At 41.3% G+C, this 22,458-nt stretch overlaps 1 protein-coding gene and 1 non-coding gene across 5 annotated transcripts in view; both read right to left on the minus strand.

Moving 5' to 3' along the window:
• Window positions 1–21,694, minus strand: part of LOC132834435 (lactadherin-like) — a 93,715-nt gene extending 72,021 nt beyond the window's left edge. Inside the window, exon 1 of one of the 4 annotated variants that reach the window (XM_060853376.1) lies at window positions 21,522–21,694. In XM_060853376.1, coding sequence (XP_060709359.1) covers window positions 21,522–21,591 — 70 coding nt within the window. In that variant the 5' untranslated portion in view covers window positions 21,592–21,694. The remainder of the gene's footprint in view (window positions 1–21,521) is intronic. The other 3 variants (XM_060853377.1, XM_060853378.1, XM_060853379.1) reach the window with 3 other exon arrangements.
• On the minus strand, window positions 3,197–3,359 carry LOC132834437 (U1 spliceosomal RNA). The gene has a single exon (XR_009647186.1). It is a non-coding gene; the product is annotated as a U1 spliceosomal RNA (small nuclear RNA).
• Window positions 21,695–22,458: the final 764 nt, after the last annotated feature.

The raw sequence follows: 22,458 nt of genomic DNA on the forward strand, positions 1-22,458 counted from the left end.
AGGGTCGTTTGTTATTCAACACAGTAACAACTGCAGAGTTATCAACAAAATCTGAAGCCTAAGCTCCAATTTCATACATTTTGAGTAGCCAAATCACATATGGAGATAGATTGAAGATGTCAGATCAGGGTCGAGACAAAACTTGTCTTCAAACGGATATCTGAAATGTTATTAAAAACAGGAGACAAAACAATGATGCAGATACTGAAATGCACTTGTGCAGAAAAGACAAAGTAAAGTATTGCTATGTAGCCAGACTACAGAGTGTATTCATTCAGACTGGAATACTGCAACAGGACTCGCCTTCTCCTTAAAACATTGTTCAGCGTTATTATGAAGCCAACAGATATCAGGGATACAACTACAAACAAATGGCTTCTGCTACCTGTAGCCAAGATGGAACATCTTTCACCACCTGGTATTGAGGGTAGGCTTTGTGGTGATGGAAATAACTACTTCAAAAGACTTTCAAAGACCTGCTGTCATAACAATGCCCCTTGAGCCCATTAAATTGCTTAAAGGTGGAAGGATTGTTACTATAACATCAGCTAAATCATTTAATTCTTAACATCAATGAAACAACTCACAAATAAATAACAGATTAATTTCCAGGAGTTTAACCATCAATGGCCTGACACATGTGAGCCTCAATTATTTAAAGTGGTGGTGTTTGGGAACAAATTTTGACTATGATACCCGACCAACTTAAGTCAGTCCACTATGGAGTTCAAAGTGAGCTGATTACAATTTACCAACCCACAATTACAAACATGTCACTCATTCTCTGGAACTGGGAGAGTTTCCAGGCCTTAGTTCCACTGTAAAATCACGCACTAAGTTTGGGAATGTTTCAGTGTTTATAACTGGCAGACTTGCAATGAATGCCCTAGTGCAATTTTATTTTTACTCAACAAATTTCCATTATAAGTAACTAAACATTCTAAAGAATGGTGATACAACTCGCTTATTTTTTATGATCCATTCCTAAAAATTGCAAATCATTCGTACAATTTTGCAATATTTACAAATAAAGTTAATGTTACTCTAAGTCATTCTTTCCGGAGGTCTCAAAATGATGGAAATCTCTCCCTCCTATAGTTCCTTCTTCCTGCAAGCTATCAAGTTCAAACAAACAGAGAATCATAACATCATAGAATGAATGATTTCAGCTCATACAACATGCTGGGCCCATGCAGGTTCTCTGCAAAAGCAATTTAGCCTTTCCCATTTCCTGTAGCCCTGCAATTCCAACACCCAAACATTCATGTGGTCATCCTGTCATCTTTTGAATACTATAATTCAAACTATTTCCACCAACCTCCCAGTGAGTGTATTCAAGGTCAAAACCATTTACTGTGTATGTTTTTCCTTATGTCATCCACTGTGTTTTGCCAATCATTTTAAATCTGTGTCCTCTTGTCCTCAAACCTTCCACCAATTGGAAATAATTTCTTGACTGAAAACAAAAAATTGCTGGAGATTACGATGGATCAGACAACATCTGTGGAGAGAAAGCAAACAAACATTTCGACTCGAGATGACTCTTCTTGCTGTTCTGTCCAGACTCCTGATTTTCAACGCCTGTATCAAGTTTCCTCTCAGCCTTTCCATTCAAGTGGGAGAACAACCCCAGATTCTTCAAACTATTCACATAATGAAAATTCTTCATCCCTGGACTATTCTTACAAACCTTTGCTGAACCCTCTCTAATGCCATTGTATGTTTCCTAAAGCTTGATCCTCTAAGCACTTCATGACTTATTTTCTCCAATTTTGTTCATATTTGTTGCAGCTCTGCACTGAGAGATTTTACTTAGGTATTCCAATAAAAAGAACAGTGGTGAGGCCATAATCATTGCACTGACATAAAAGCAGATTAGACCTCAAGTCTGTTAACTAGGAATTGATTGGTGCTGGAAAAGCACAGGAGGTCAGACAGCATCTGAAGAGCAGGAAAATCGACGTTTTGGACAAAAGTCCTTCATCACGAAATGAGGGCTTATTCCTGATGAAGGGCTTTTGCCAGGAACGTTGACTTTCCAGTTCCTCAGATGCTGTCTGACCTGCTGTGCTTTTCCAGCACCACTCTAATCATGACTCTAACCTTCAGCATCTGCAGTGCCCACCACTGCCTGAGATTTGATTATGACAACCGTTAATTAGAATGGAAAATAAAACAAGAATCTTAACTGTCATTACAATTCAATGAACACCGATTGAAACCAGGGAAACAAAGGAATCAGATTGGCTGCTATCTAAAGAATGGCAAGTTAAAGTTGTATTGACAACTTTTGAATGGAGGAGAAAGTGAGGACTGCAAATGCTGGAGATCAGAGCTGAAAACGTGTTGCTGGAAAAGCGCAGCAGGTCAGGCAGCAGCCAAGGAGCAAGAGAATCGACGTTTCGGGCATGAGCCCTTCTTCAGGAATCTTCCTGAAGCAGCAAACTGTTGTACTCATACACTTTCACATCTGAAGAATAAATCAGGACAATCCAAGGAGAAAATTGGAGACCATCCCAACCTATCCAGCTCAAATGCTCAGTACTTTGACCTGCTGAAATGTCTGTGAGTGAAACATTCAAACTCTATTTCCAAGAATCCATCACTAAACTGACGCATCTTTCTCAGCGGTGAGCACCTCAAAGCAGTTAGCTATACATGAAGCATTTAAGAGAAGAAATTCAACGCTGTAATCTATATGTTCCTGAAGAAGGGCTCATGCCCGAAATGTCGATTCTCCTGCTCCTTGGATGCTGCCTGACCTGCTGCGCTTTTCCAGCAACACATTTTCAACTTTTGAATGGAGCATGGGAAGGAGGGGAAGAGGATCAGAAGGGAAGGGAGAAAAGAAGAACAACAAAAAAAATCAAAAATTGGACAAGATGAAGTTGCCACAGAATTTCTGTTGAAAATTATGGTTTTCTCCTATTCAACCATGGCTGCAACATCCAACACCAGCCCCTCACCCCAACGCACAACCCTCTCAAAACTAAAACCACCGGTCACCATCAAGTATCCGACTTCTTAGCAGGTGTGGGCTTGTTTGCCAAAAGTGTATGAAGATTGGGGCTATAAAGGGTTCTCTTTGAACTTTCATTCCTAACTAATCCCCAACATAGTCTGCATTAACATCTGCCTGAAGTCTGCATATTTGCCTCAATGTTCTTTGTGGTGGATGACATTGGATTCAAACGGACAGGGGAGAGCATGAATGCAGTCCCCCACTACCACAGGTTTGCAGTGGAGTATCCCACATTTGGGGACATGACAGGCGTCAGCAGGCCCGAAGTGCAATGGGATAGCTTTATCGTGGGAGTACCTCCTTCTTGATCCAGGTGTCTCCCCAGCCAGGTAAATATAAACTGACATAATTAATCTAGGATTTCTTTTTTTGCTGAATACCTTGAGCTGTAAGAACAGATTTTATATTTTTCCAACATTTTGTTCCCTCCTTCTGTGACTGTGTTGGCTCCACAAAGGGAGGGAATCAGGAATTGTCACATGTTACGAAGCTACTATTTACCCACAGTTCAGTCGCTTTTGTTCCCTACTCGCTGGCAGTGTGTTGGTCAGTTTTTTGGCTCTGGGGAATCATCATTAACACATCAGCAAAGGATCACTGGATGGTAAATAAGATCTAATACAGAGTATGAGAACAAGGAGGTGATGTTGAACTTGTTCAAGGCATTTGTTGACCCGAAGCTGGAGTATTGAGTACAGTTGTAGGCACCACATGAAAGCAAAGTGGTGAATGCTTTGGAGGCAGTGCTGAAACAATTTACAAGAACACTTCCAAGAATAAGAAACTTAAATCAAAAATAAAATTGAGATGGGATTGGATAGATGGTTTTCAAAAAATCATGCACAGGTTGGAAAGGGCAGATAGGAACAAGCTATTCCTACTTGTAAAAGGAACAAGAATGAGAGGGCATAGATTTGAAGTGATATGCAAAAGAAGCAAGGCTGATATAAGAAAAGAAAATCTTTTCACACACTGAGTGGTTAGGTTATGGAATGCATTGCCTAGAAATGTAGTGGAGGCAGTTTCAATTGAAAGACATTGGCTGACTATTTGGAAAACAAATAATGTGCAAGGGTATGGAGAAAATGCAAGAGTCTGTTTGAAGAGCTGATGCAAGTATGATGGGCTGAATGGCCTCCTTCTGAGCCATATCAAATTGTGAGATTCTGTGAAGGCCTTGCAGCAAACTGTTGTACTCATTCACTTTCACATCTGAAGAATAAATCAGGACAATCCAAGGAGAAAATCTGAGGCCATCCTAACCTCTCCTGCTCAAATGCTCAGTACTTTGACCTGCAGAAATGTCTGTGAGTGAAACATTCAACTCTATCTCCAAGAATCCATCACTAAACTTATGCATATTTATCAGGTGAGCACCTCAAAGCAGTTAGCTATACATGAAGCATTTAAGAGAAGAAATTCAACGCTGTAATTTATATGTTACTGGCTTCGACACCTAATCAGTGACTTGCTGAAGAGAGCGGGAGACTTCCAAAATAAGTCTATTCTATCTCAATGCAGTCTGCTGAAAGATTGATGGTTTCAAATTCATTCCCCAAAACAGTTTAATGAGTGTAGCAACAACAAAAGAAGCTGACCAAAGGCCAGCATTTTCATAACCACATTAATAGTAGAGAACATGCTCCATGGCAGTTTGCTCAAAGGCACATCAAGCTGAATCACTTTGTTAATTACAGCCATTAAGTAAATATCCAGTAATTGGCTTATTAATGCAAATCTGACCATCATCCAAAAAAAAGCCAATTCCTGTCCTTCCTTGAACAAATTCTATTCTTATACAGTTCCACTTATAAACATTTTCTTTGGCTGTTCTCTGTAGATACAAATAGCCTTGAACTTGAGTAACTGCTGCCCACCTTGTTCTCACAGGTTTATTTTCAGTCAACACTCAGTTTATACTGAATCTCAATGGGCAACTGCAGTGTTGGAAGACTGAATCTCAATGGGCAACTGCAGTGTTGGAAGAGCACAGGGAACGTGAATCCAGAGTGCCAACTTTGTGCTTCTAATGGGTGACATTCTGTGTTAGAACCACACATTCATACAATTCTGCCCCTACCCTGATAGCAGCAAACAGAACCAAGAAGGGAGACATTGGTCTGGAGGTGCCAGTGAAAAATGGGCATTGGCAAACCAGATGTGATTTTACTCCTTGCCTAAAATTCACTTTTGGTGGAATCAATGAAAAAAGGATTTATAGAAATTGAAAATTGGATATGGACTCGTCATCACCCATTTTACATTACAAGCCAAGACAATTGTGCTTCCTGTCACCTGCACACTACCCACACACCGAGCACTCGTCTTTCACACCACAGACCTCTGCTTCCAGATGCCAGACCTCAGGAATTAAAATTTTTGAACCACAAAGTTCTAGGGCATGCAGGCAGGCCTGCTTCCTGACCCAATTTCTGATGTTGGTTAATTTAGCCAAGTTGGAGTCAGGGCCGAGGAAATTTGCCCATTTCCAAAGGGCAGTGAGGCAGCTAGCCTCACGAAGATCCTTGTTAAAAGTAGATAATGAGAGCCAAGAAGGATTTTCTAGTTGGTCTCAAGGACAGATCATTACCTTGAGCTGGGCACTTAGTTGGAAGTTGAAGAAGCCAAGATTCCAGGTAGACTTGGAGGGGTATACCCTGTAGTGGGCACTCCTCTTCTAACCACTGCGCTGCGAAGGGGTCGAGTGGTTTTTTTGTATTTTTCTTAATTTAATGGTTTGAAAAATAGATTAAGAGGGCACTTTGTTGAAACAAGCTCTTAGTTACTGTAACCACATGCAGCACCGAACTGCAAAGTCTCTGATTGGGCTGGCAGTTTTGAGAGATCATCCACCACCTTTAATTGAACAGGAGGCCTGCCTCCATCTCAATGAATGGCTCACTTGTGTGAAAATCTGACTTGATTAAGTTTTTCACTGGAGGACAGTTTGGGTTCTGACTCCTGGAGAAAATTCAGCCCTTGATATCTAATGTCAGATTTCATACTCAGCTACAGATGCAAAATAAAAGACCTGAAACGACAGTTATTGAGCTGGAGCACAATATTTGCTGCCTGTTCTCACTGCCAGGAGCTAATTCCCTTGTGATCTTAAATTGGGAGGAGGCAGTTAGGAGGCAGGGTTTATGCTGGATTTCACCCAATATTAACATATTTTTCATATTCAAGACCAGTCCTCAAGGTATTAACAGGAAAAGACAGGGTAGATAAAGATAAGCTATTTCCACTGGATGGGATGTTGTATAGACAGCATCGTAAGAATTAGGGCCAGGAATGATGTTCTATATACAAAGGGTGACAGAGACTTGGAATTCTCTTCCACAAACAGCAGTGGACGCGGGATCAGTTGTTAATTTTAAATCTGAGACAAATAAATTTTTGTTCAGCAAAGGTTTAAGGGATATACCAGCCTTTGGCCCATATGGAGTTATACTGCAGATTAGCCATGATCTCACATTGAATAGTGCAAGAGGCTTAATGGGCTGAATGGCCTACTCCTCCTCCTATATTGTTGACCTGAAATGTTAATGCTGATTTCACTCCATAATTGCTGCCAGGCCTGCTGAATTTATCCAGCATTCGATGGTTGTGTTTCAGATCTTCACCGACCACAGTTCTTTAGATTATGACACTTTAAGTTAATGGGGAAAGAAAAAAATGATCCACTGCAGCATCCGAAAAGTTATCAATCCAACTTAATTTTTTTAAATGGCATAAAATGTCAAGGTATTTTGCCAGATAAATAGCAGTCATCCTTAGAAGAGTATAAAGGCAGCAAGAGTGTGCCTAAGAGGGTAATCAGGAGGGCAAAAAGGAGACATGAGATAGCTTTGATAAACAGGAGAATCCAAAGGTTTTTCACAAATACATTAAGGACAAAAGGGCAACTAGGGAGCGAATAAGACCCCTCAAAGATCACCAAGGCAGACATTGTGGGAGCTGCAGGAGATGGAGGAGATACTAAACGAGTATTTTGCTACAGTGTTTACTGTGGAAAAGGACGTGGAAGATATAGAATGTAGGGAAAGGGATGGTGACATTTTACAGAGGATGAAGTGCTGATGTCTTGAAATGCATAAAGATGGATAAATCCCCAGGATCTATTCAGGTCTACCCTAGAACTCTGTGGGAAGCTAGAGAAGTGATTGCTGGGCCTCTTGCTGAGATATTTGTATCATCGGTAGTCACAGGTGAGGTGCCGGAAGAATGGTTAGCTAATGTGGTACTATTATTTAAGAAAGGTGGTAAGGACAAACTGAGGAACTATAGACCGGTGAGCCTGGTGTTGGTGGTGGTCAAGTTGAAGGGAATCCTGAGGGACAGGATTTACACATATTTATGTAAGGTATAAGGACAGATTAGGGATAGTCAACATGGCTTTGTGCGTAGGAAATCATGTCTCACAAACGTAATTGAGTTTTTTGAAAACATAATAAAAGAGGATTGATGAGGGCAGAGTGGTGAACTTCAGTATGGTGTTTGATAAGGTTCCCCATAGGAGACTGGTTAGCAAGGTTAGATCTCATGGAATACAGGGAGAACCTGCCATGTGGATACAGAACTGGGTCGAAGGTAGAAGACAGGCTGATGGTGGAGAGTTGCTTTTCAGATTGGAGGCCTGTGACCTGTGGAGTGCCACAAGGATCAGTGCTGGGTCCACTACTTTTTGTCATTTATATAACTGATTTGAAATGAACATAGGAGGTATAGTTAGTAAGTTTGCAGATGACAGCAACATTGGAGGTGTAGTGGACGGTGAAGGTTACCTCAGATTACAACAGGATCATTATCAGATGGGCCAATGGGCTGAGGTGTGGCAGATGGAGTTTAATTTAGATAAATGCGAGGTGCTGCATTTTGGGGAAGCAAATTTTAACAGGACTTATACACTTAATGGTAAGGTCCTAGGGAGTTTCGCTGAACAAAGACCTTGGAGTGCAGGTTCATAGCTTCTTGAAAGTAGTGTCGTAGGTAGATAGGATAGTGAAGAAGGTGTTTGGTATGCTTTCCTTTATTGGTCAGAGTATTGAGTACAGGAGCTGGGAGGTCATGTTAAAGCTGTACAGGTCATTGGTTAGGCCACTGTTGGAATATTGCATGCAATTCTGGTCTCCTTCCTCTCAGAAGGATGTTGTGAAACCTGAAAGGGTTCAAAAAAGATTTACAAGGATGTTGCCCGTGTTGGAGGATTTGAGCTGTAGGGAGAGGCTGAATGGGCTGGGGCTGTTTTCCTTGCAGCATCGAAGGAAGTGGTTTATAAAACCTTGAGTGGCATGGATAGGGTAAATAGACAAAGTCCATTCCCTGGGGGTGGGGGAGTCCAGAACTAGAGGGCATAGGTTTAGGGTGAGAGGGGAAAGATATAAAAGAGACCTAAGGGGCAACTTTTTCACACAGAGAGAGGTACGTGTATGGAATGTGCTGCCAGAGGAAGTGGTGGAGACTGGTACAATTGCAACATTTAAAAGGCATTTGGATGGGTATATGAATGGGAAGGTTTATGATGGCAAATAGGGCAAATTTAGGTTGGGATATCTAGTTGGCATGGACAAGTTGGAACTGAGGGTCTTTTTTCCTGCTGTACATCTCTGATTCCATGTTAAAAAAGGAGAAATCATTGCAAATATGGTTGTAGCAGGCCTGTGAAATGGTCTGTAAATTAATTGGGAAAAGCAATCTCAAAATCAGCAATACCCAATACATTTTTTTTCCTCAGTGCTGTAAAAATCAAGCCAGTCTTTGTATAGCGTGATGTTCTTATCATACCCAAGGGCATACCATTGGGTGTACGTAAGTCATACTTGAAACAAGCTCAGTGAGCAGTAAACGATGATTCACATCTGTGGTTCCATTAAGGAAAAGTTAAAGCAAGTTAAAGCAGGGGGCCAATGTACTGCAATTATTTTTCCATTTCAAAATGCTTTAAGTGTTCAAAGGTCTGTGTTGTTTCACGTGTAAGGTTGAGTAAGGTTCAGACTGAGACAGAGAGCTATGCCAACAGGATGGCACTTTGACTCAGTGGTTAGTACTGCTGCCTCACGGCACCAGGGACCTGGTTTTGATTCCAGCCTCGGGCCACTGTCTGTGTGGAGTTTGCATTTTCTCTCCGTGTCTGTGTGAGTTTCCATCAGGTGCTCCGGGTCCTTCCCACAGTCCAAAGGTGTACAAGCTAGGTGTATTGGTCATGCTAAATTGTCTGTAGTGTCCATGGATGTGCAGACTAGGTTAGGGGGATGGGTCTGGGCAGATTACTCTTCACGGTGTCAGTGCAGATCCGATAGGCCGAATGGCCTCTTCCTGCACTGTTGGGGTTCTACAATTGTGCACAGTGTGTTAATATGGTCTTGTTACAATTTCAAAGGTCATGGTTGGATATTGCATGTTGTGGAACCTCAATATGTCAAACAATCTGACCTCTCGGTAGAGCAGCTGGAAAAGAGGGTGGGCATCAGGGCTTAAAAATAATGCAAAAAAAACCTGTCTAATGACTGGATAAGTCTGATCATAGCACTATTGGTAAAATCTTTTAGTCAAGGCATTAATCTATTTGCATTTGTGGGATACATGGTAACTACAGTGTTACCTGCCTCTCTCAACTACTGTGAATGCCAGTCCATTTATTGTATTGCCTATTCTGCCCCAAATACAAATGAACTCTCAACAAGCATGAAATTAAAATCCTATGATATCCAGAACAAAAGTTTTGTTTTAACTTTTATTTTTGATAACAGTGAATCCTTTATTCCATTTTTAACACAGCACGTACAGTGAATTCTTTCAATCCAAGGCTCCAAAACAACTCTCAAAGAAGTCCTTGAAACGGAGCCTGGGGCTGAAAGAATGCTCTGCAATTGTTAGGTTTTTGAAACAGGGCACTGACTCTGGAATGTCTCAATGACCAAGGAATATGGCTTTTCTCTTTCCATGTTTGTCTTTATTTCTCAGGTAAGGCTTGGCAGTCCACATCAAGTGTACCTGATAGAAACATCATTAACAAGTGTGGCTTAGATCAGAGACAACACGTTTGCTGGAATACCAAAGCATTGGCTCAATCCAACTCCATGTTTGCAGAGCTTCTCCAACCGGACTGATGTAGATCTACAAAGAACAATGGAGCCCTGATGATTCAGCCCAATTTGGAAGTGGACTAGTGATTTTTGCTTTGTTATTACTTTATGAAAATATGAGCATTGCTACCTTACAAGCATTTATGTCACCTTTAAATGTCCCCTACCCCCAGAAGATAGTGAGGCACATTTTTTGAGTCCCTGCAGCAGCCTGTGAGGTGAGGCTACACTCACTGTGGTGTTAGGTGGGAAGTTCCAGAAGTCTGACCTAAACATTTCTCTCCTGTAAGGCAGTGGATGTTGTCTGCATGGACTTCACTAAAAGTATTTGAGAAGGTCCTCATCTTCAGGTTACAGGGATACGGTAGGGAGGTGAGTCTGGGTTGGATGTTCTTTGAAGGGTCAATGTGGATATGATGGGCCGAATGGCCTGCTTTCACACTGTAGTGATTCTATGATTCTATAAAATCACATGGCCAACTCAATATTAACATTTACCTTTAAGAAATGGACCTCAGAATAACACCTTAAAAAGTGGCAATCATTTATATTTTGAAAACTGCCCAGACTTCTTTGCACAACATCTGAAATGAAGTAAAATCAAGTCCCGTATCCTAACAACAAGCCAACATACAGCTCTGCTTTGGATCCACCCAACATTTTTGTTCCATTGACAGCTGGCCCTCCCTATTTTGGTGCATGGTCTGGAGCTGTATGTTGGGCAGTCCCAAAATAACTTTTGCCGGTTCAGTCCTTCCAAGATCAGATCACTGGGAACTGAGAGGCTCAAGGAAAATATTGACACAGAATGTGCTGCTGGATGGATCCTTTCCAAATACCAACACATTCCTGAAGGGCTTATGCCCGAAACGTCAATTCTCCTGCTCCTTTGATGCTGCCTGACCTGCTGCGCTTTTCCAGCAACACATTTTTAAGCTCTGATCTCCAGCATCTGCAGTCCTCACTTTCTCCAAATACCAACACATCCAATGTCCACTGGCAGCCAGATCACACCACGGTGGAAACTCCTGACTTTGTTCAAAGATTAACACAATGACAGGAATGCATAAAACAATCCCAAAGTGCTGTAATAAAGATTTTTCCCAACTGACCAGTCAGTTTAATTTCAGTTGTGGGGAGAATTTTCGAAAGAATTATTTAGAATTCAATTAGTGGGCGGTACAGTGGCACAGCGGGCGGCATGGTGGCACAATGGTTAGCACTGCTGCCTCACAGCGCCAGAGACCCGGGTTCAATTCCTGCCTAAGGTGACTCTGTGTGAAGTTTGCACGTTCTCCCAGTGTCTGCATGAGTTTCCTCCCTGTGCTCCAGTTTCTTCCCACAATCCAAAGATGTGCAGGTTAGGTGAATGGGCCATGCTAAATTGCCCAAAGTGTTAGGTGAAGGGGTAAATGTAGGGGCGTGAGTCTGGGTGGGTTGCGCTTTGGCGGGTCGGTGTGGACTTGTTGGCCGAAGGACCTGTTTCCACACTGTAGGGAATCTAATCTAATCTAAATATAATCTATGTAGTGGTCACATGGAAAGAAATCTGGTTGTTTTTGGAAAAGCCACCACTGATTTCTCAAGGAGTCTGGGAGTTTTTCAAAAAAGTAGTGGAGGTAATGTTGTTGCTGCCATGTACATGGACATTCAAAAGGTATTTGATAACACAGGTTTGTGAAAAAAAAATTAGAGCTCATGGAATAAAAGGGAGAGTAGCAATGTGGACACGTTGAGTAACTGGAAACAGAGTGTAATGGTCCAATGGATATTTTTCAGGCTGGGGGAAGCTTTGTAGAGCGGGGGGTCCCCAGGGGTTAGTATTGCAACTCTTGCTTTTCCTAATATGTACCTAAACATATAGAATTGAACTGGTGTACAGGAAGCTATTTCAATGTTTGCAGATAATACAAAACTTGGAAAGATTGTAAACTGTGAGCAGGGCAGTTTATAACTTCAAAAGGTCACAGACAAGTTGGTGGAGTGAGTAACTGTGAAGTTCTGTGGTGGGAAGAACATGGGCAAACAATACAAAACGAGTGGCAGAAAACTTAAGGGGATGCAGAAGCACAGAGACCTGGGGGTTTATGAGCACATATCAGTGGAGGTGGTGCAACTGATGGAGAGAACAGTTAGTTAATTAAACATACAGTATCCTGGGCTTTACAATCAAAGCATAAAGTACAAGAGCAAGCAGGTTACACTGAACTTATATGAGATATTTGTTAGATCTCAGCTGGAGTGTTGCGGACAGTGCTGGGTGCCTCACGATAGGCAGGAAGAAGGGAAAGTATTGGAGAGCTTTACAAAAACGATTCTGGGGATGACAAATATCGGGTATGAGGATAAATTGGGCTTCTTTAAGAGAAGAAGCTAAGGTTGATTTCTTATAGAAGTTTTCAAAGCGATGAGAGGTCTTAATAGTGTAGATAGAGAAGGAGAAACTGCTCCCACTCATTAGACTTCTGAATGGACCTCGCAGATTTTAAATTTATGTTGCTATTACTCTTTGTTCACTTTCTCTGCAGCCATAACATTGTACTCTTTGCTCTGATCTATTACCCTACTGCACTTTCCATGGTGTTAGCTGCCTGTACAGCATGCAAAAGAATACTTTTCACTGTACCTAGGTACGTGTGACAATAATAAATCAAAATCAAAAGGGTTGAGGATGACAGAGCCCACACTTTAAATGATTAACAAATGTAGTAAATGTGACGCAAACAGAAGACTTTTTCATTTGAGGAGTTGAGTTTGGAATGCACTGTTGGGAAGTGTCATGGGGCAGAGAAAATTGAGGCATTCACGAGGGTATTAGATGATTACTTGAACAGAGACAATATGAAAGGGCATGGGGAAAGGGCAGGTAAATGGCAATGAAGCCAAATTAGTCATTGATGAGATGGTGAGGTTCCAATAGTTTAAATGGTCTCTTTCTGTGATGTAAACTTCTGTGATATCTATACCACATTTGGCATTAGGTAGAATCACATATTTGTTAGCATGCTGTTTAAATGTATTCACTTCAGTAAAATTAATGAGAGAATATATAAAGTGATAAAAGGAAATGAAATACATTGGATTTCCAATTTTTCTTGAAAGCATCAAGCAAAAGTAGCATCTTTGCACCTCATTTCAAGAACTGAATGATCAGTAACCTGAACTGTTGTCCCCTTGCTCTAGATTTCATAGCTAAGGGAAACAATGGCTCTAGCTACCCTGTCAAGCCCCTCTGTAATATTAAGTCTGTATTGTGCTCACTGATCCCATTAGAGGCGCCAGTGGTCCTCATCAAGATAACTGCAATTGGTCTAACTGGTTCTGAAAGGAGTAATGTCACTCAGCATTCATAGAATCACCTCATAATTACTGTGGGGTGGGGGGGGGGGGGGGGGGGGGAGGTGGTGAGACAGCCACACAGGCACCTTCATTCATTTATCCAGAATAACTCTACATTCCACACATGAAAAAGCATTGTCAGCGATTACAACTACAGCGATTCTATCAACTACCACTTTGTTGCATTAATTACTTCTTTAGAACAAAGGCTATTACACTTCTTGGGAGCTGTGAACTCAAATCTTAATCTTAGAATTTAAAAGTAATTTTCCATAGATATTTTCTGTAGGACTTTTGATCTTACTTAACTCTTAAGATCAATTCTTGAACAGCCGATTTCAAGAACAAATAGCCTAACTTTTTGTAGTCTTTCCTTGATATTAAACCTTTAAAGACTAGCAATTAGCCTTATGGTTCTTCATTGTCTTGACAGATGTGTTCAAATTCCTCCATTTTATTTCACTAGACAAGGCATTCAAGATGCCATCTGGTGAGGGCATTGTACATTTGGTCTTGCAGCTTATTTTGGTGCTGCTATGCAGTTCAATACCCTATTAGACTTCTTGGTGGGTACTCTACACTGGTTGTTTGCAAGAATAGTCTTTGGTGAATTTTCAACTTATCCGTCATCATCTCAATACCATTCAGAAAAATATCTGCTCCGGCTTGATTTTAAGTGAACCCAGATGCAAATGAGCCTGAATGAGACTGAGGGGGAAACAACAAACAGGCTAAGGCTTGAAGGTTTGGCTCTTCGGCAGGGTTATCATGAGCCAGTTGGCCCTTTTGAAACTCTACACTGACAAATAGTCAGCATTATCAGGAAGAGGAAAAGTGGAAAGATGAAAGTTAGAAAGGGGAAATTAGCCAAGCCTTCGTTTTGCAGATTTGCTGTAAAAGCGGACTGAAGAGCAGTTAAAGCAAAAATAGTGTTTAGAACAGATTGCATCAATTTATCCACCACCATATATATTTTTATCCATGCAATTTGCTAAATTTTAATTCGTTTTTAGAAAACTCCGTACATAATTATAGTGCAAGTCAGGCTAGAGATAATATTTTGGACACACCATCCTTGTAATTTGTTCCTTTTCGTTTAAAGTATATAATGTGACTATTATACACTGCTGCACATTAGCAAAAGGATGTTTTTTCAAAAAAGCATTATCTTTGCCTGGGGCAAAGCCACTTTCAGCTAAAAAGCTTATGTTTAAATATGGCCATATCATTGAATGTGATTTTAGTTCTTTCTGGCAGATGAGCACATCTGCAGAAATACCATTTGTACCATATCATTTGTGGCTCAGGGTTCCTGTTGGAAAGTGGTAGGAGGAGGTCACCGAGGACAGAGCCAGCTTTGGCTGAAATGCCTTCCATAGCTTAAACAGCTGCAAATGTGTTGCTGGTCAAAGCACAGCAGGCCAGGCAGCATCTCAGGAATAGAGAATTCGATGTTTCGAGCATAAGCCCCATCGAATTCTCTATTCCTGAGATGCTGCCTGGCCTGCTGTGCTTTGACCAGCAACACATTTGCAGCTGTGATCTCCAGCATCTGCAGACCTCATTTTTTACTCCATAGCTTAAACAGTCTATCACTTCCTTGGTTCACACACAGGGGTATAACTTAATCTGAAGGTCAATGCTTCACTTTTGATTATGCATGCCTCATAAAGCACTCACCTCCTTCTTATTCAGATGATGGCCAAACAGTTGAGTGCTGTTGATATTTTCAGGTTTTATTTTAGTTTTCCAGCATTTTTGACTAGCAAGTCATCCTTGAAGTGCCAATTATTATTAATAGACGTTCTAATATGAGTAACCACAGTCTCACAGCCAAGGATGGTTTCACTATTTTTAAAAAATAACTGTAAGCCAGTGTGAGAAGAATATTCTTTTCCTGTGAAATAATAGATGTCAACCATGCACCGAAACTCAGCCACAAATTCCCCTCCACAGAGAAGCATGAAAAATGGCTCCAATTAAAATGCTGATTTGCTTTACTTCTTTCACTAACATTGAGTTGGGGACTGGGCCAAGCGATAAACTGGTTAGAATGTCAGTTCTGTTGTTGTCGTCATCTAGTGCTGATAATGTTACATTCTAACTAACCGGTGACCAAATGAGTTCTTGGAAACTGAGGCTTTGATAGTTTTCTGCTATAAAGATGCAAGGACAATGCATGTTACATCTGGCAAGTCTGTGCACCCTGTAATATCAGCTAATCTATCCTATCAAGCACTTTATTGGAACTGTAGAAGCATTCAATCTGAAATGTCATGATTTGGAAGGGTCCAAAGGGTTCAGTTGACTAAATATTTACCTTGATGCTTTTTAATCTGTACTTCTCCAGCTCCAATCCAGGATCTGAACTCATAATCTAGTCAAACCACCACAGTGCAGAACTATGATAGGGAATGCTGCATTATCAGAAGGGCTATCCTTGAGGTGAGAAATCTGCCTCATCTGGTCCAATTGATGTCAAACATTCCAAGAAAAGGACAGGGACAAGATGCCTCTGGTGGCTTAGCTGAAATTCATCTCCTTAAATCATACAAAACAAACAGATTACTGAACATGGATTCATTGTTGCTGTTTATATCATTTTGCAAATGTACAAAGTGACCATTGCATGCTGACATGACAATAACTGTACTTCACAATAATTCACTGTATTTGAAGCTCATTTAGACAGTTTTGAGATCTGATCTTTTATTATACAAAGCAAATTTCTTCTTTTGTTCTTCCACTAAAGCCTTTTTAAAGAGAGACCACTTTCTCAAGTAAAATTTGCTGAACTTCGGTCTCATTGAATAGTTGTTCCTAAAACAGCTGAGAGTTTGGGTAAAATTCAGCTTTCAGAAAATGCAGTATGACATACAGTTTACTACATTCTGAAGTAAACAGAATCAGTCGTCACCACCCGAGTAGAACAGCACAACTAAAAAACAGTATGTACTTCCAGATTGCATGCTACACAACACATCATAGAAAGGCATACACCTATCATCAGGTTGCTTTGCAATGCATTAAGAGATATGGGTCAATATTTTGCAACTGCATTCTTAACTAACAGAGGGAAGGAAGGTTGCCAGGGCAACTTGGTCGGTTTTCCCAATTCAGGGCACCAGTACCTATCTTGGGACATGGCTCATCACTGAAACAGTTGACTCCTTTATCTTTGTTTCTAACCATGATGTTACAGGATGCAGTGGGGAATTGGCGCTAGAAACATAACCAGACAGCGGCATTGTAGACAGAGAGCTTCTCACATACAATAGCTTGGGATTTTTCTTTGGCATCACACTTACTATACACAATTATACAGGCATAGTAAATGAATGTCTAAAATATTACAGATCATAATCATGAATATCAATTAAATGAGAGCAATAATAATTAACATTATTAAATTCTGCCTGCATCCTGATAAGAATTTCACAAAACCAAAGTTGCCATGGTTTTTGAATAGCTGAAAAATGTGTTGCTGGAAAAGCGCAGCAGGTCAGGCAGCATCAAAGGAACAGGAGAATCGACGTTTTGGGCATAAGCCCTTCTTCATGAATGAGGAGGGTGTGCCAAGCAGGCTAAGATAAAAGGTAGGGTAGAGGGACTTGGGGAGGGGCATTGAGAATGCGATAGGTGGAAGGAGGTTAAGGGGAAGGTGAAAGGCTGGAAAAGGGGTGGGGTCGGAGAGGTCGGGAAGAAGATTGCAGGTCAAGAAGGCAGTGCTGAGTCTGAGGTTTGGGACTGAGATAAGGTGGTGGGAGGGGAAATGAGGAAGATGGAGAAATCTGCATTCATCCCTTATGGTTGGAGGGTTCCAAGGCAGAGGATGAGGCACTCTTCCTCCAGGCATCGTGTTGCCATGGTCTGGCGATGGAGGAGGCCAAGGACCTGCATGTCCTTGGCGGAGTGGGAGGGGGAGTTAAAGTGTTCAGCCACGGGGTGGTTGGGTTGGTTGGTGCGGGTGTCCCAGAGGTGTTCTCTGAAACGTTCCGCAAGTAGGCGGCCTGTCTCCCCAATGTATAGGAGGCCACATCGGGTGCAGCGGATGCAGTAAATGGTGTGTGTGGAGGTGCAGGTGAATTTGTGATGGATATGGAAGGATCACTTGGGGCCTTGGAGGGAAGTGAGGAGGAAGGTGTGGGCGCAAGTTTTGTATGTCTTGCGGTTGCAGGGGAAGATGCCGGGAGTGGAGGTTGGGTTGGTGGGGGATGTGGACCTGACGAGGGACTCGCGGAGGGAGTGGTCTTTCCGGAACGCTGATAGGGGAGGGGAGGGAAATATATCCTTGGTGGTGGGGTCTGTTTGGAGGTGGTGAAAATAACGAAGGATGATACGATGTATCTGGAGGTTGGTGGGGTGGTAGATGAGGACCAGTGGGGTTCTGTCCTGGTGGTGATTGGAGGTGCGGGGTTCAAGGGCAGAGGAGCGGGAAGTGGAGGAGTTGCGGTGGATAGCATCGTCAACCACGTCTGAGGGGAAATTGCGGTCTTTGAAGAAGGAGGTCATCTGGGTTGTTAGGTAGCAAACTACATATAAATATAATAAAAACTCTCATTTCAAAATTTCCCTACAAATCCTCTCACTTCCACAGAGTTAAAATTGAACCTCTTAAAGATTCACTCCTAAAGACGCTTAGATTTCCTTTAAAAACGCCTCAAAATTACAGCTTTAGCACTTAATTCTTTAATTTATTTCCTTAAATTTTGTGTTAGAATAAAAGCTGATTGTGTTCTAATCATTTCAGGTTTTTGTAATGTTTCCAGAAACTTTTCTTTTTGATACACATTTGATGAAGCTTTTCATTTTAAATGTTTACAGGTCATGATCTAGCTTCATTCTAACTGGATCTGGACTGTGTCAGCATGTAAAACAAGCTGAAACATTACAAAAACAGCTTACGCAGCAAAATAATTGAACAGAATCACAGTCATCTACCTACTTCCCCAGCTGAATGTTATTATTTGTTTTGCTCTGTTCATAGTTAAAAGCAAATATCTACTTCACAATCTAGGTTGCATGTTAAAAATCCTTTGTGTGTCACTCATTGATCTGATGGAACTGTCAGAAGATGATTGATGCTTCATTCTGCTTTGATATCTTAGATATTATGGCAAAGAGCCAAATGAAATCAGACACTTTGTCCCATAACCAACATAACTAGTAGAACTACATCTTCAACTCCAACTGTTCTTATAATCCATAAAGTTCCTTCTTTGCTGAACTGGCTAACAGATAATAGCTTCATGATGCAGATTTCAATAAATTTATTGTTGCTAAGCATAATTTGAATCAAAATACTGCATTGACGTTTTTGCTTTCTCACTCACCCCAAAGATCTTTTCCAGACCACAACTTTTGCTCAGATCAAGGGCAATGGGAACAATCCGCTCTCCTCTACCTTACCTAAATGGCCAATTGTCCTGTGGGACCAGGCTATTAAACTATTGGGTGAGTATCACTGACTACTCAATTCTCTGACCCACCCCTTAACCTTCCTCTGTTATAATGGAAAATGCTTCACCTATCTCAAACCTCCACACTTCAGAATTTATCTCTCCATCATCCTTCATTCCTTCTATCTTCAATACTCTCCTTAAAATCATGAGGTTTCTGTGTGATAGCTAAAGCAACAAGAGAAAATTATATGTAGAGAATCACCTTCTCAAACTGTTTTCCAACTCTCGCTGGATGTTTAACAACCTCCACTGACTCTTTCTCTATCCCTTTTGGAAACACTTGAATGGTTTTGCTCCAGTAAAGATGATGCATGTTTTCCGTGTTGACATTCACATACAACCATGTTTCCAGTGATTCTTACCGTGGGACAGCCTGAAGAAGTCTGGCTGATTTCAACCTCTTACAGCCCTGTTAACCATTGCTCAGGCTGTAGCACTCTTGCCTTTGTGTTGGAGATTCAAGTTTCACTTCAGAGACTTGAACACAGACCATTTGACACTCCAGTGCATTGCAGAGGGTGTGCTCCATTCTAAGATGTCTTGAATTTCAGATGGAATGTTAAACCAAGGCCCCATCTGCTCTCTCTGGGAAACTTTAAAGAACCCCAAAGTGCTATGTTTCTGAACACTGAGGGAGTTCTCCTGTCCAGTATTTATTTCTCAGTCCACATCACCAAATAGATCATCTAATCATTCCAGGAGCTTCCTGTAAGCAAACTGATTGTTGTAGTTCCTACTTTACAAAAGGAATTTCACTTCAAAAGAACTTTCATCATAGAACTTGTTGGGACCATTAAGAAAGATATTATAAAAATGCACATTTTTTATTTCAGATTGGACATTAAATATTGAAACGGTTAAATTGTCTTCACTTCTGATTATTAGAAAGGTTTTTTTGGGGATTGATGACATTTAATTAATATAGACTTTAGTGGGAGTTGTATAAATTTTAACCCTCTGTAGTGCAAGCACATTTTGAAGCTACCCATTCAAATAGTTAATACGGTCTTAGAGCTGTACAGTATGGAAACAGACCATTCAGTCCAACTCATCCATGCTGACCAGATATCCTAATCCCATTTGCTAGCATCTGGGCCATATCCCTCCAAACCTTTCCTATTCATATACCCATCCAGCCACCACCACTTCTTCTGACAGTTCATTCCATACATGCACCACCCCTGTTAGGTTCCTTTTAAATCATTAGATTAGATTAGATTAGATTACTTAGTGTGGAAACAGGCCCTTCGGCCCAACAAGTCCACACTGACCCACCGAAGCGCCACCCACCCATACCCCTACATTTACCCCTTACTTAACACTACGGGCAATTTAGCTTGGCCAATTCACCTGACCCACACATCTTTGTGGCTGCGGGAGGAAACCGGAGCACCCGGAGGAAACCCATGCAGACACGGGGAGAACGTGCAACCTCCACACAGTCAGTCGCCTGAGGCAGGAATTGAACCCAGGTCCCTGGCGCTGTGAGGCAGCAACGCTAACCACTGTGCCACCGTGCCACCGTCCTCTCACCTTAAAACCTATGCCCTCTAGTTTTGGACTCCCCCACACTGGGGAAAAGACCTTGTTTATTCACCCTATCCATGCCCTTCACGATTTTATAAACTTCCATCAGCATCCGATGCTCCAGGGAAAATAGCCCCAGTCTATTCAGTCTCTCCAACCCAGGCAACATCCTTGTAAATCCTTCCTGAACCCAGTCAAATGCAAAAAGCTCAATTTAGCGACAGGGAATCATAGTCAAGACCACAAGTTTGTCATTTTCTGGGCAGAATGTGATCCCTACCACACCAAGGAGAGATTCCAGATTCACAAACAGAATATGATATACTTTATCACTGTAAGCCAATGGCCCTGATTTTCAGAAATACCAGTCTCCTTTGAATATTGTGGGTGAGGCTGCTTGGTTCTCATTTCCAAACCAGAAAGATTATGAAATGTGATTCTCATTCTCAAAACACCGGAAAATATGCCTAAATGCCCTGAAGTAAAAACAGACCTGATCTTTTTCAGGAGTATACATAGACCTGGCAATAATTTCTCAGGAAGTGAATCATTCTGTGTGTTCTGGTTAGTCAGAAAGCCCTGATTCATTTTTAAGCTCTCCAAAAGCAAACTAGAAAAAGAAAACACTATACTGTATTGCCTTCTGCTGAGTTGGAATAAAACCCTCCTTCCCAGTTGACTTGTGGCTTATCCTAACTTTTTATAGCTTGTAAATCCGAATTAGTAACGGCGGATCCAGTGAGCTATGTGTTTACATCTTGCTGAAACTGAACACAACTCCTTGTGAAATAATTGCAAAGCAAAACTGAAGACTGGCAGAGGTGGGTGGGTTTCCCAAACTGCTTCTTGTTATTCTACCAGTTGAGAAATGATCTTACCTCACGTTCTGAATAACTTAATATAGCATTTTTAAAAGGGAGGGGGGGGGAGGAAGAAGAAATAGATGCATTTTTTGAGATTATTCCAGTAGAATTTCCTATCGCAAAGAACAATCTGGGTATTAACTCTGGGAAAGAACTCAAAGAAATCTTAAGTATAAAAACTCAGGCGCCCTGCACAAATTTGTAAAGTCAACTTGCTCCTTACCACTTGTGACCAGGGTGAGGGAGTAGGTGATGAAGAACGCGGTGCAAAACTTCATGCTGTTGGCTCTCATCCTCTCTCCTTCTTGCCGCTTGTCTGTCTGTGTTTGGGCTCACGAACTGTAAAGAGAAAGGTGGAAAGACGCCGGAGCTGTCAAGAGCTGATATCGCAGTTTGGAGGACACGTGCCTCACTGTGCATCCAATTATCTCGCTGACTTTTGGAAACCCAGCCTCAGGCATCAGCTAAACGCGTCAAAGTGGGACCTGCCTTCAGACAGAGTGGGAGGTATCTTTGCTTGCAACTCCTTCTCTATCTGACTGTCAGTCTGTCTCTACCTCTCTCTTTTCTCGCTCCTTCCTCAATCTTATTCGACTTTTGTGACTTCTTTTTTCCACTCTCTACTTATGGAATTATTGTGAAGCAAAACAGATTTTGTAAAAACTTTTTTGGGGAGAGTGGGTGCTATCTAAACCTTATTCCTTTGTTGTTTCTGTTTTCTTTGATTGAGATAATTTCTACTTAACGGAATCATAACAGCTGATTTAATCAAAAATAATTAGGGCTCTTGCTTTAGTAAAATTCTGTTTCCATTACATAGGATTCCAGGATTTTTAAAACCATGTTTTTAAAAAGACATCTAATAATTACGTGAAATTCTCCGACAAATGACTTTGAAAGTAATACTTCAAATCCAATACGCCAACTTATAACTAAAGCTGCAGTGGTTTTTAACAATCCTGAGCTCGTAAATAAAATTGCCCTTTTGGAATGAATTTTCGACTTGGATTATTTACATATACTTATAAACTTACGCTCCCATCTGAATCACAGGATGTAGATTCAAGTACAAATCCTGGATATGATTTCCAAAGATCAAAACTGACGTTGGAGTTTCTGAGGGATCATTCAGTGAAATTATATAGGTGGTAGTTTGAAAG

Source organism: Hemiscyllium ocellatum, chromosome 39 (assembly GCF_020745735.1).
Source record: "Hemiscyllium ocellatum isolate sHemOce1 chromosome 39, sHemOce1.pat.X.cur, whole genome shotgun sequence".
In the NCBI taxonomy this organism is placed as follows: Eukaryota; Metazoa; Chordata; class Chondrichthyes; order Orectolobiformes; family Hemiscylliidae; genus Hemiscyllium; species Hemiscyllium ocellatum.